The following is a 12,761-nucleotide window of genomic DNA, read 5'->3' as shown; positions in this document are numbered from 1 at the left end:
TACAAATACTAGGTCACAATTCTGTCCCCACATTACGTCAGTCTCTAACAGTCCATAACTAACATGTGGAATAAGTCTAACAGACCTTCTATAAGACTAACCTGAACATAAAGGATGCTATTTCTCATGTCTAAGGAATTTAAATGTGAACACAATGAAATAAAAATATTGATGAGTTTAAAACAGAAATATCTGTCCAAAAAAAAAAGTAGATGCAAAATAAAGTCCTCCAAAATTGGTACATCTACTAGTATAAGAACTACACATGTGGGCCATGCAGAATAGGTATGTCAAAAAGCCTAAATAAAAAAGTCAAAATACATACAAGACACTTTAACACTTTAAGTAACTTACTAGAAATTTCTGAAGTCTGACCAACACTGTCTCCTGGATAAAGTTTACTGATAAGTAAGCGCTGAAAACGCAGCAACAAATCCAATGAAGCAGATCTTTCACGACTATGTTGCTCAAAGTCTAGACATGATGATATCCGACGGGCAACATCTTTCAATCTGGCTACTGTCTGAGAAGCAATGTTTCTATGCAGGAGAAAGAGAATTGCAAAATTAAGCAAGTTATGTTTGTCTTTAAAGGGGGGAGGGATGTAAAAAAAAATCACAACATAAATTAAAATCAGAAATAAAGATCACACACCCACGTGACCTGCGGCTGGCTCCCTTCCCCAGTGTGACAGGTGCATGTGCAGTAAGCATACCTCACTCAGAACAGAGCGGAGGTGCACACAAGACACCGCAAGGCAGAATGACACCCCTTGCTTTACAAATGTGCTCCTAAGGAGTAGCATGGAACAGTCCAGAACAACAGAAAACTCCTCTATAAACCTTTGGAAGGAAAAGTAACTGTTATATAATTTTTTATCCAAAGCTGCATTTCAAACACAAATGTGACACTATTCTTAAAGACAAGATCCACTGGCACTTCATTTCAAATACAAATGCAACACTATTCTTACAGATAAGATCCACTCGCATTTCTGCATCTGACTCTCAAGTCTACCTTCAGACCTACTCAGTTCAGCACCAGAGTGGGCCACGTGAGGGATGCCCAGGGCTCAGAAAGCACAGGAAGGAAGTGGGCACAGATGACAGAGGTCACAGCAAGAGGTGCTCAAGGAACACAGCAACAAGGAAAAGAGCAGGGGACCTGGTTCCAACTGCAGGATCCAACTCGAGCAACAAACCATCAGCAGGTAAATGGGGAGAAGAGAGAAAGTATAATGAGAAGAGCAGTAAACGTTCCATGAGCAGAATGCAAGGGACAGGGCACAGAGGTCAAGACAAAGAAGGGGAGTGCACACAGTGGACACTGTAGGTGAGAGCGCGCCAGGCTGCTGGGGATAAATTCTGCAATGCTCAGCCACCAGGTTTTCAAAGAAAAGTGATATCCTTTTTGTGTCCAAGAAAGGAAACTCAAGTTAGTGTGAAGGCAGACCAGAAGGAGCAGAGAACAGCAGAAAAGACCCGGCCACTCGGGGGCAGTCCTGGCACAAGTGGGCAAGGCCTGGCCTGTGGCCCTGAGAACAGGAAGAGAAAGGGAGTCAGAGAAGGAAAAGAGCCAAAGCAGAGCCTGGTTTGGAACTTCTGTCAGTGCAGCCCCACCACACCAGCCCTACTCCAGCCAAAGTGCCTGGCATGGTCACTGAGCAGAGAAGTCCAGAACCTCTGCACAACACCAGGCCACGGAGAAGCATTCTACTCCACTTCTTTGATTTCTTACGTAATAGCAGGTTTAAGTAGAACCTCCGTCCATTGTATCTGCCCCCAGGGCTCAATCCAGGAACTCATTCCGTCCTCACTCTACTCTACCTACAGCAGTGGAGTAAGGGCAGAAGCAGGAGACACACATCAACATACACAGGGTTGCACAGAAAAGGAAATAGGGAACCTTGGCTTGTGCTCAGCACTCCCAGCCACAAAAAATACAGGTGGGTGCTCAGGGCTGTGTTTTTGATTCACCTCATCTTCCTGCTCCATGACCTGATAACCTGCCCTGATAACCGTATCACTAAAAGAAACGGTCTAGAATCTGGCTTTTAGGCCATACATGATGGAGCAAAATACATTAACAGAACACAATACAAATGTTAACTTATTTCCCTAATAGAAAATTCAGAACCATAGTCAAAGTGTATAATTCTGACGGAGTTCACTAACTTAAAAATCTTCATAGCTCTCTATTTCCAAATATAAATGGTTTTCTGTGGCTCTTTGTCAGCATAGGAGTTACTCTGAAATCTGTTTCATTGCTTACTTTGGGCAAACTACAACTTCTCCAACCTGTTTTCCAAATAATAAAATGCATCAGATGTCTCCAAAATCTCCAAACTGTAAACCTTTAGATTACTTTTCAACAAATGCATCAGCCAAGTCAACACATGAGTCTCATTTAGTCACAAAACCTTAAGGTTGGAAATAAAGTTAAAGTCTATCTCTGTAAGAGGAAAGGCAAATTATCTATGCTTATGAAAAGAGCTGAGGTCACAGGCATTGTTAGTGAGAAAGTCATTTATGCATTTTTCTTTTTCTCTTTTCCAAAAAACTTTTAAGGTACTATTTACTTCCATGATTCAGCTTTTGTTTTGTGTTTTCTAAACAGGTACATCTTCATTATAAACCTGCTGTGGGGCCAACTCCTGCCTGCATGCCAAAGGAACCAAAAGTAAAGAGGAAGGCTCAGAAGACAATGTGAGAATGGTACAGAGAACACGGTACAACAGGAAACGTCTGCCAGGGACTCACACATGTAATTTGGAATGTCTACCAGTCACATAAATAAAGATAAAAAGAACATGTAAAACCAGTATCAATCATGTATTTATTACCATATATTTAAAATATTATCATTTCAACGTAAAACCAGTAAGAAAAAAGAGAGTTTTATATTAGTTCTTTTCACACAAAGTCTTCAAAAGCCATTGTGTATTTTGTATATTTTGTGTATTTTGTACATTTCAATTCCGATAACTAAATTTTCATTGCAAATACTTGATTTGCACTTAATGCTCATAAAAATGAAGAGATGAAAAGGTAAATTCATATGGCTAAGTTATTCCAAACATAACTAAGTTTTCTAATAGCTGAATCAAGTCTAAGTTTTTAATTTGAATTTTAATTAATAAAAAAATAAAATCTCAGTGTCTTGGCTACATTGTGGACACACTTCAAATGTTCATCACACCAATGTGGCAAATGACTGCCAGACTAAACAGCACAGTGCAGGCAGGTAAGAGGGACAGGTGTCTACACACCGAGGGGAGAGAAAGACTGAACAGGCAGGCGAGCAAGAGCTGGCCTCTCCTGAGAAGGGTAACCGGCCACAGGGTGGCGAGCAGGGAGCCCAGTGCTGGCTGGCCGTGACACCAGTGTGCCCAGGCACAGCCTCCCCAGCGAAGGAAGGTGTCGTTAAGGACACAGAAAAGCACGCCTTGAGTTACACGCTTTTGCTTTAAAACTTCTGCATAGCAATGACCATTTTCTCACTTGATCCTTAATTAACTCTGCAATGTAAACACTGCTGTTATTACTCCCACAGTTACCACACTGGGCAGAGTTTCAGCTGCCAACTTTACACAAGCAGTCACAACTGAAATTTTCCAGGAAAAATTCTCAAGCTCTTTTCATTACCACCAACTACACTGAGTTAACTCACTTTATTTCAAATTGTGATACTGAAGATTAGAAGGTACAAACACTGATTTTTAAAAAACCATCATCAGATTATTTTTAAAAATAAGAAAAGGTATTTTATTGGCATTTACTAAAACCTATAAAAGGAACTAGCTATAAAACACCCTCTTCTAAAAGCCACAGTGTGCCCAGTAAACTCGTGTTCCTCAGGTGGAGGGCGGGCCAACCCACACCAGCACACCCACCACTGCCCTGGGTTTAGGGCTCGCTTTCCTTTCTGCATAAAAACAAACCAGGAGCCAGGTTTACACAGAGTAGAGCTGTGTTACATAAAGGACAATAATTTTTCACTGTCTAACAAATGCCTTTCAGAAACTACCCTGCTCTTTCGCTTTTTTTGAAGGGCACCGTGACACAGGCTGACATTTTTCAGCAAACAGTGAGTGACTACTTCAGCCCTTATCAATGTTAGTCTCTGCTCATATTCTGACTCTCACTGATTCTTACCTCCTCCTGATAAGTTCTTCAAATATAATGCTCACCATTCTTTTATTTACTTCAGTTTTTAAAAGCTGTCTTAGAAATGAAAACATATAAATCTATGATAGACAGAATGGCCAATGACACAACCAACTGTAAAAAAAAAAATCTTACCATGATTTCCATTTGTACCTACCTACTTACTAATGAAGATAAGAATCTCATCCTACACTTTTCACACACTCCAATTTTCTCTTGTGTGAAAACCTTTGGAATCTCTACTTCATACACTCTAACCTCTCACTTCACCTATATTTAAGAGTCTGCTCTAAAGTCTCTCCAAGGTACTTTCTGGAGTATTTCCTCAACAACTGAAGACATTTTTGAGTCCCCAGCATTCAATCTATCTTATTATGAAAATCAATAATTCTATTAAAATACATCAACTATTTACCTAAGAAGCTGTTGAATAAGCTGAACCAGAGGCAAGCACTGTTTTCCAGAAGATTCATAGATTCCCGTATTAATAAGATCTTTATCCAACGGAGTCCTACTTCTATGAAATGTCGAGGCATTTGCTTCCTGTTCATCAATTTCTTTTTCCTTCTGTGCTTCTTTTTTGGCTTCAATATCCTGTAATTCACGAAGTACAGGTTGGTTACCAGTTATCTGAGAATACCAGGGCTGAGCCTGGACCCCACGGCCTAATGAGTGCTGACTCACGCGCCTGGTGACACCGGCTCACGGCAACCATGAAACTCACACTGCTCAGCAGCTCCGTCTGTAAACAGGCAATCTGTCCTACAAACCCAACGGCCAGGCTGCCAGTGCAAACGCTCGCCAGCCTCTGTGAAGCTCTTAAAATCTTTACTCCTGCTACTGGCTCTCACAACACCCAACGTGATCACCTAGGCAGAAACTATCTGCTTCGTAAACACAAAGCACTAAACCACAGAATGAGAGGATATACGCACAAGTCCTGTATCTGACAGGGGACCTAAAAGATAGAGAAAGAATCCTTACAACTCGAAAATTCAAAGATAAATTACCCAGTTGTAAAGCAAGCAAAAAGTGAATGGACATATCTTCAAAGAAGATGGACAAATAGCTAATGAGCACATGAAAAGATATTCGACATCATTAGTCATCAGGGAATTTCACATCTGTCAGGACAGTAGAACAAAAAAGATGAATAGTATTAACAGCAAGCGCTAGCAAGGATATGGAGAAACTGGAATTGACATACAATGTTACTGGGCAAGTAAAATGGTACGGTCACTTAAGAAAACAGTCTGGTTATTCCTTGAAACATTACACACAGAGTTACCATAAAATTCAGCAACTCTACTCCAAGGCATACGCCCATAAGGAACAAACACCTATGTCCACAAAAAAACCTACACGCAAATATTCATAACAGCACTATTCATAATAACTTAAAAGAGGGAACAATCTAAATGTCCATCAGCTGATAAATAGGTAAACAAAATGTGCTATATCCATACAAGAGAATACTGTTAAGCAATTTTTAAAAATTAAGTACAATATGAATGTCACAACCTCACCGAACTTTGAAAACACTGTTAACTGGAAATAGCCAAATACAAAAAGCCACACACTGTGCAAATTCACTTTTATGAAATGTCCAAAAGAGAGAAATCTTCACAAACATAAAGTAGATTAGTGGTAGTCAGTGGCTGCAAGGAGTGGGGAATGGGCAGAAACGACTAAGGAGCACAAACTTTCTTTCTGGAGTGAGGTAAGTGAGAAAATTAGACATTGATGACGCTGAACAATTCTTCAAATGTACAAAAAAAAAAATCACTTTAAAAAACTGAATTTTATACTAGGTGAAGTAGAACTCAATAAAGTTATTATTTTAAAAAAACTCTGAAGGAGGTTATCTTTTGCCAGTCAAAGGCAACCAATATTCCTGAGGATGTACTATATAGCAAGCATTCCTCTAGCAATCAAATTTACTGTGAAAAAGCATACAACTTCTTTCCTTCTGGTCTTTATTTTCTAACAGTAAACACCAGAATAAGTCTAAACACAACAGTCTGCTCCATCCTGAGAAGTGGCTGGACTAGAACTGTGCCATCCACAATTAAGGTAAGAAGGCAACATGGGTTGGAAAGCTTAAAACTGTGTGTGCTTTTGACCAAATGTTATTACTAAAACTTTTTCCTAACCAGTTCAGTTCAGTTGCTCAGTGATGTCCAGCTCTCTGCGACACCATGGACTGCAGCACACCAGGCTTGCCCGTGTAGCACCAACTCTGGAGTTTGTTCAAAATAGTATCCACTGAGTCAGTGATGTCATCCAACCATCTCATCCTCTGTCTGCCCATTCTCCTCCTGCCTTCACACTTTCTAAGCATCAGGGTCTTTTCTAATGATTCAGTTCTTCGCATCAGGTGGCCAAATTGTTGGGAGCTTCAGCTTCAGCATCAGTCCTTCCAGTGAATATTCAGGATTGATTTCCTTTAGGATTGACTGGTTTGATCTCCTTGCTGTCCAAGGGACTCTCAGAGACTTATCTGCAACACCACAGTTAAAAAGCATCAATTCATCGGCACTCAGCCTTCAATATGGTCCAAATCTCACATCTATACATGACTACTAGAAAAACCACAGCTTTGACTAGACAGACCTTTGTCAGCAAAGGGATGTCTCTGCTTTTTAATATGCTGCCTAGGTTTGTCATAGCTTTTCTTCCAAAGAGCAAGTGTCTTTCAATTTCATGGCTGCAGTCACCATCTGCAGTGATTTTGGAGTGCAAGAAAGTAAAGTCTGTCACTGTTTCCATTGTTTCCCATCTATTTGCCATAAACTGATGGGACCAGAGGCCATGATCTTGAATTTCTGAATGTTGAGTTTTAAGCCAGCTTTTCCACTCTCCTCTTTCACTTTCATCAAGAGGCTCTTTAGTTCCTCTTTGCTTTCTTCCATAAGGGTGATGTCATCTGCATCTTTGAGGTTACTGATATTTCTCCCGGCAATCTTGATTCCAGCTTGTGCTTCATCCAGCCCAGCATTTCACATGATGTACTCTGCATGTAAGTTAAATAAGCAGGGTAACAATATACAGCCTTGACGTACTCCTTTCCCAACTTGGAATCAGTCTATTGTTCCATGTCAGATCTCACTGTTGCCTCTTTTTATTTTTTAATTGAAGGATAAATGCTTTACAGAATTTTGTTGTTTTCTATTAACTGTTGCTTCTTGACCTGCATACAGATTCCTCAGGAGGCAGGTAAGGTGGTCTGATATTCCCATCTCTTTAAGAATTTTCCACAGTTTGTTGTGATTCACATAGACAAAGGCTTTAGGTAGTGAATGAAGCACAAGTAGATGTCTTCCTGGAACGTCTTGCTTTTTCTATGATCCAACCAATGTTGGCAACTTCATCTCTGGTTCCTCTGCCTTTTCTAAATCCAGATTGAACATCTGAAAGTTCTCAGTTCATGCACTGTTGAAGACTACCTTGGAGAATTTTGAGCATTACTTTATTAGCATGTGAGATGAGTGCAACTGTGTGGGAGTTTGAACATTTTTTGGCATTGCCTTTCTATGGGAATGAAATGAAAAGTGACCTTTTCCAGTCCTGTGGCCACTGCTGAGTTTTTCAAATTTGTTGGCATATTGAGTCAACAGATCATCATTTAAGATTTGAAATAGCTCAGCTGAAATTCCATCACTTCCACTAGCTTTGTCTAGTGATGCTTCCTAAGGCCCACTTGACTTCACATTCCAGGATGTCTGGCTCCAGGTGAGTGATCACACCATCATGATTATCTGGGTCATTAAGATCTTTTTTGGATAGTTCGTCTATGTATTCTTGCCACCTCTTTGTAATATCTTCTGCTTCTGTTAGGTCCATACTGTTTCTGTCCTTTATCATGCCCATCTTTGCAGGCAATGTTCCCTTGGTATTTCTAATTTTCTTGAAGAGATCTCTAGTTTTTCCCATTCTATTGTTTTCCTCTATTTTTTTTTTTTTTTTTGCATTGATCAATTAGAAAGGCCTTCTTATCTCTCCTTGCTATTCTTTGGAACTCTGCATTCAGATGGGTATATCTTTCCTTTTCTCCTTTGCCTTTGTTCTCTTCTTTTCTCAGCTATTTGTAAGGCCTTCACAGACAACCTTTTTGTCTTTTTGCATTTCTTTTCCTTGGGGATGGCTTTGTTCACCACCTCCTGTACAATGTTATGAACCTCCACCCAGAGTTCTTCAGGGACTTTGTCTATCAGATCTAATCCTTTCAGTCTATTTGTCACTTTCACTGTATAATCGTAAGGGATTTGATTTAGGTCATACCTGAGTGATATAGTGGTTTTCCCTACTTTTTCCAATCTAAGTCTGAATTTTGCAATAAGGAGTTCATGATCTGAGCCAGTCAGCTCCCAGTTTTGTTTTTGCTGACTGTATAGAGCTTCTCCATCTTCAGCTGCAAAGAATATATCAATCTGACTTCAGTATTGACCATCTAGTGATGTCCATGTGTAGAGTCATCACTTGTGTTGTTGGTAGAGGGTGCTTGCTATGACTACTACGTTCTCTTGGCAAAACTCTGTTAGCCTTTGCCCTGCTTCATTCTGTACTCCAAGGCCAAACACACCTGTTACTCCAGGTATCTCTTGAGGTCCTACTTTTGCATTCCAATCCTCTACGATGAAAAGGACATCTTTTTTTGGTGTTAGTTCTAGAAGGTCTTGTAGGTCATCATAGAATCATTCAACTTCAGCTTCTTCAGCATTACTAGTCAGGTCATAGACTTGGATTACTGTGATGTTGAATGATTTGCCTTGGAAATGAACAGAGATCAGTCTGTCGTTTTTGGGACTGCACCCAAGTACTGCATTTCGGACTCTTGTTGACTATGAGGGCTACTCCATTCCTTCTAAGGGATTCTTGCCCACAGTAGTAGATATAATGGTCATCTGAGTTAAGTTCGCCCATTCTGGTCCATTTTACTTCACTGATTCCTAAAATGTCGATGTTCATTCTTGCTATCTCCTGTTTGACCTCTTCCAATCTAACTTGATTGATGGACCTAACATTCCAGGTTCCTATGCAATATCGTTCTTTACAGCATTGAACTTTACTTCCATCACCAGTCACATCCACAACTGGGCGCTGTTTTCGCTTTGGCTCCATCTCTTCGTTCTTTTTGGAGTTATTTCTCTACTCTTCTCCAGTAGCAGATTGGACACGTACTGACCTGGGAAGTTCATCTTTCACTGTCATATTTTGTTGCTTTTTCATACTGTTCATGGGGTTCTCAAGGCAGGAATACTGAAGTAGTTTCCTATTCCCTTCTCCAGTGGACCATGGTTTGTCAGAACTCTCCACCATGACCCGTCTATCTTGGGTGGCCCTAGATAGCATGGCTCTTAGTTTCATTAAATTAGACAAGTTTGTGATCCATGTGATCAGTTTGGTTAGATTTCTGCAAGTGTGGTTTTCATTCTGTCTGCCCTCTGATGGATAAGGATAAGAGGCTTTTGGAAGCTTCCTGATGGGAGGGGCTGGCTGTCTAGCTCTGATTGGTGGGGCCATCAGTAGATCTTTAATCCATTTTTCTGTTGATGGGTGGGGCTGTGTTCCTTCCCCATCATGTATGGGTAATGACAGTAATGGCGGCCTCCCTTAAAAGGAATCACGCCAGCATGCTGCAGCTCCAAGGACTGTTGCATTCAGTGAGCCTTACCCCATGGCAGGACTGTTATAGGCAAGTCTGGCTCAGTCTCTGGTGGGGACACTGCTCCTTTCTCCTGGGTCCTGATGCACAAGATTTTGTTTGTGTGCTCTCCAAGAGCCTGTTTTCCCAGTCCTGTAATCCTGGAAGTTCTATAATCAAATCCCCTGGCCTCCAAAGTCAAATTCCTTCGCGTCCTCAGTCCCTTTGCCGGAATCCCAGGTTGGGAAATCTGTTGTGGGCCCTTGAATTTTTGTAACATGGTGCAAGAACTTCTTTGGAATAATTGTTCTCCAGTTCGTGGGTCGTCTGCTCAGTGGCTCTATGATGAGCCTAATGGCAACCTGCTCCAAGAGGACTTAGGCTACATGCCCTGCCTCCCAGGTCTGCTGCAGCCAGAGCCCCTGTCCCCACGGCAGGCCACTATTGACCCACGCCTCCACAAGAGACACTCCAACAATCAAAGGCAGGTCTGGCTGTCTCCGTGGGGTCCCTGGGTCCTGGTGTGCACAAAGTTTTGTTTGAGCCCTCCAAGTATGTCTGGCTGGTACTGGGTTTGATTCTAAATGCAACTTCGCCCTTCCTACTGTCTGGCTGGGCCTTCTCCTTTGCCCTTGGATTTGGAGTATCTTTTTTTGGTGGGATGTAACAGTCTCCTGGTCAAAGGCGGTTCAGCAGTGACTTGCAATTTTGGAGTTCTTGCAGAAGATGAACACACATCCTTCTACTCTGCCATCTTTACCATCTTTTTCCTAATTATTATTCTTACAACCAATAACTTATAATCTTTAAGAATGTAATTAAAAATTATTTATAGTAATAATGTTGTTCAGTTGCTAAGTCATGTCCAGCTCTTTCCAACTCATGGACTGCAGCATACCAGGCTTCCCTGTCTATCACTATTTCCCAGAGTTTGTTCAAATTCATGTCCGCTGAGTTGGTGATGCCATCACCCATCTCATTCTCTGCCACTCCCTTCTCCTTCTGCCTTCAATCTTTTCCAGCACGGGAATGTTTTCCAATGAGTTGCCTCTTCACATCTGGTGACCAAACTACTGGAGCTTCAATTTCAGCATCAGGGCTTCCAATTAACATTCAAGGTTGATTTACTTTAGGACTGACTAGCTTGATCTCCCTGAAGTCCAAGGGACTCTCCAGATTCTTCTCCAACACCACAATTCAAAAGCATCACTTTGGTGTTCAGCCTTCTTTATGATCCAACTCTCGTATCTGTACCTAACTACAGGAAAAACCATAGCTTTGACTAGACAGACCTTTGTTAGCAAAGGGATGTTTCTGCTTTTTAATATGCTGTCTAGGTTTGTCATAGCTTTCCTTCCAAGGAGCAAGTGTCATTGGTTGCAGTCATTGTTCGCAGTGACTCTGGAATCCAAGAAAAGAAGAGTCTGTCACTGCTTCCACTCCTTCCCCATCTATTTGCTGTGATGTGATGGGACTGGATGCCATGATCTTTGTTTTTTGAAGGCTGAGTTTCAAGACAGCTTTTTCACTCTGATCTTTTACCCTCATCAAGAGGGTCTGTAGTTCCTCTTCGCTTTCTGCCATTAAAGTGGTATTATCTGCTTATTTGAAGTTGTTGATATTTCTCCTGGCAAACTTGATTCCAACTTGCGCTTCATCCAGCCCAGCATTTTGCATGATGTACTCTGCATATAAGTTAAATAAGCAGGGTGACAATATACAGCCTTGATGTTACTCCTTTCTGAGTTTGGAACCAGTCCATTGTTCCTAACTGTTGCTTCTTGATAAAGGTTCTTGATAACCTTTTGCATAAAGGTTTCTGAGGAGACAGGTAAGGTGGTCTGGTATTCCCATCTCTTTAAGAATTTTCCAGTTTGTTGTGATCCATACAAAGGCTTTCTCATAGTCAATGAAATAGAAGCAGATTTGGTGGGGGAACCGGGGGTAGATTTCCTTGCTTTTTCTGTGATTCAATCAATGTTGGCAATTTGCTGTCTGGTTCCTCTGTCTTTTCTAAACCCAGCTAGTACATCTGGAAGTTCTCAGTTCACATGCTGTTGAAGCCTAGCTTGAAGAATTTTGAGCATAACTGTACTAACATGTGAAATAAGCACAACCATACAGTAGTTTGAACATTCTTTGGCACTGGCCTTCTTTGGAAGTAGAATTAATATTTATAGTAGTAAAAATATCTAAAACCTAAATGGTCAACGATAAGAAATTGTTTTTAAAAAAGGAAACATTAGTCCTTTTCCTTATGACAGACTTCCCCAAAGCCAACAGAACAAACGGACATAGCAGAAGGGTATTCAATATAGATGACATGGCAACCTGATGAGTGAAAAAGATACAAGCCACTAAGACCAATTCTAGCATTATAATTACTACTGTTAGTAAATATTTGCATTTTTGAAAGCCTGGAAGACTATACACAAAAAAATATTAACAATGACTATTCCCACCTGATGAGGTTTTTTTGTTTATGCCTTTCTGTAGCTTCAAAGTATTTCTGTCCTAAAACAAATGGCCTTTTGGCTATTTTTTTATGAACCTTAACAATTACCCAGAGATCACAATCTGTATACTCTATAGCCTCTCTTCCCCTCCCAAGGTTCCACTCCCCAGCAGGAAGCACAAAATAAACATATGCTTACTAAATGAACAGGCTCTAAGAACACTGCTTGAGTCTAGTCCACATATCATAGCTCCCATCAGGTGAGCTGTTACACTGAGCCAGAGGAGACTCAGGAAGAGAAGGAAGCAGCCTAGAATCAACAAACTGCCACTCACTAGTCATGACACCTTAGCACCACTGTTAACTTCTGTGGTACTTCTGTGTCCATGCCTATAAAATGAAATTTTAAGACAACTTTTTCTACTCGTGGAAAAAATTCACATTTTCTGGCAACACAAGAAAAATTTAAACAGAAAAATTTTCTCTGCCCTATGGC

At 40.8% G+C, this 12,761-nt stretch overlaps 1 protein-coding gene across 5 annotated transcripts in view; it reads right to left on the bottom strand.

The window, feature by feature from the left end:
- HERC2 (HECT and RLD domain containing E3 ubiquitin protein ligase 2) overlaps window positions 1–12,761 on the bottom strand; it is a 240,063-nt gene that overhangs the window by 145,680 nt on the left and 81,622 nt on the right. For all 5 annotated transcript variants that reach the window (XM_043488204.1, XM_043488205.1, XM_043488207.1 and 2 more), the window contains 2 exons: window positions 4,582–4,760; window positions 355–539 (listed from right to left, as the gene is read on the bottom strand). In XM_043488204.1, the coding sequence (XP_043344139.1) occupies window positions 355–539; window positions 4,582–4,760 (364 nt within the window). The remainder of the gene's footprint in view (window positions 1–354; window positions 540–4,581; window positions 4,761–12,761) is intronic.

The sequence above is a fragment of the Cervus canadensis genome, chromosome 15, assembly GCF_019320065.1.
Source record: "Cervus canadensis isolate Bull #8, Minnesota chromosome 15, ASM1932006v1, whole genome shotgun sequence".
NCBI classification, from domain to species: domain Eukaryota; kingdom Metazoa; phylum Chordata; class Mammalia; order Artiodactyla; family Cervidae; genus Cervus; species Cervus canadensis.
Note: the sequence above shows the minus strand (reverse complement) of the source record. Positions and strands in the feature narration are given on the sequence as shown.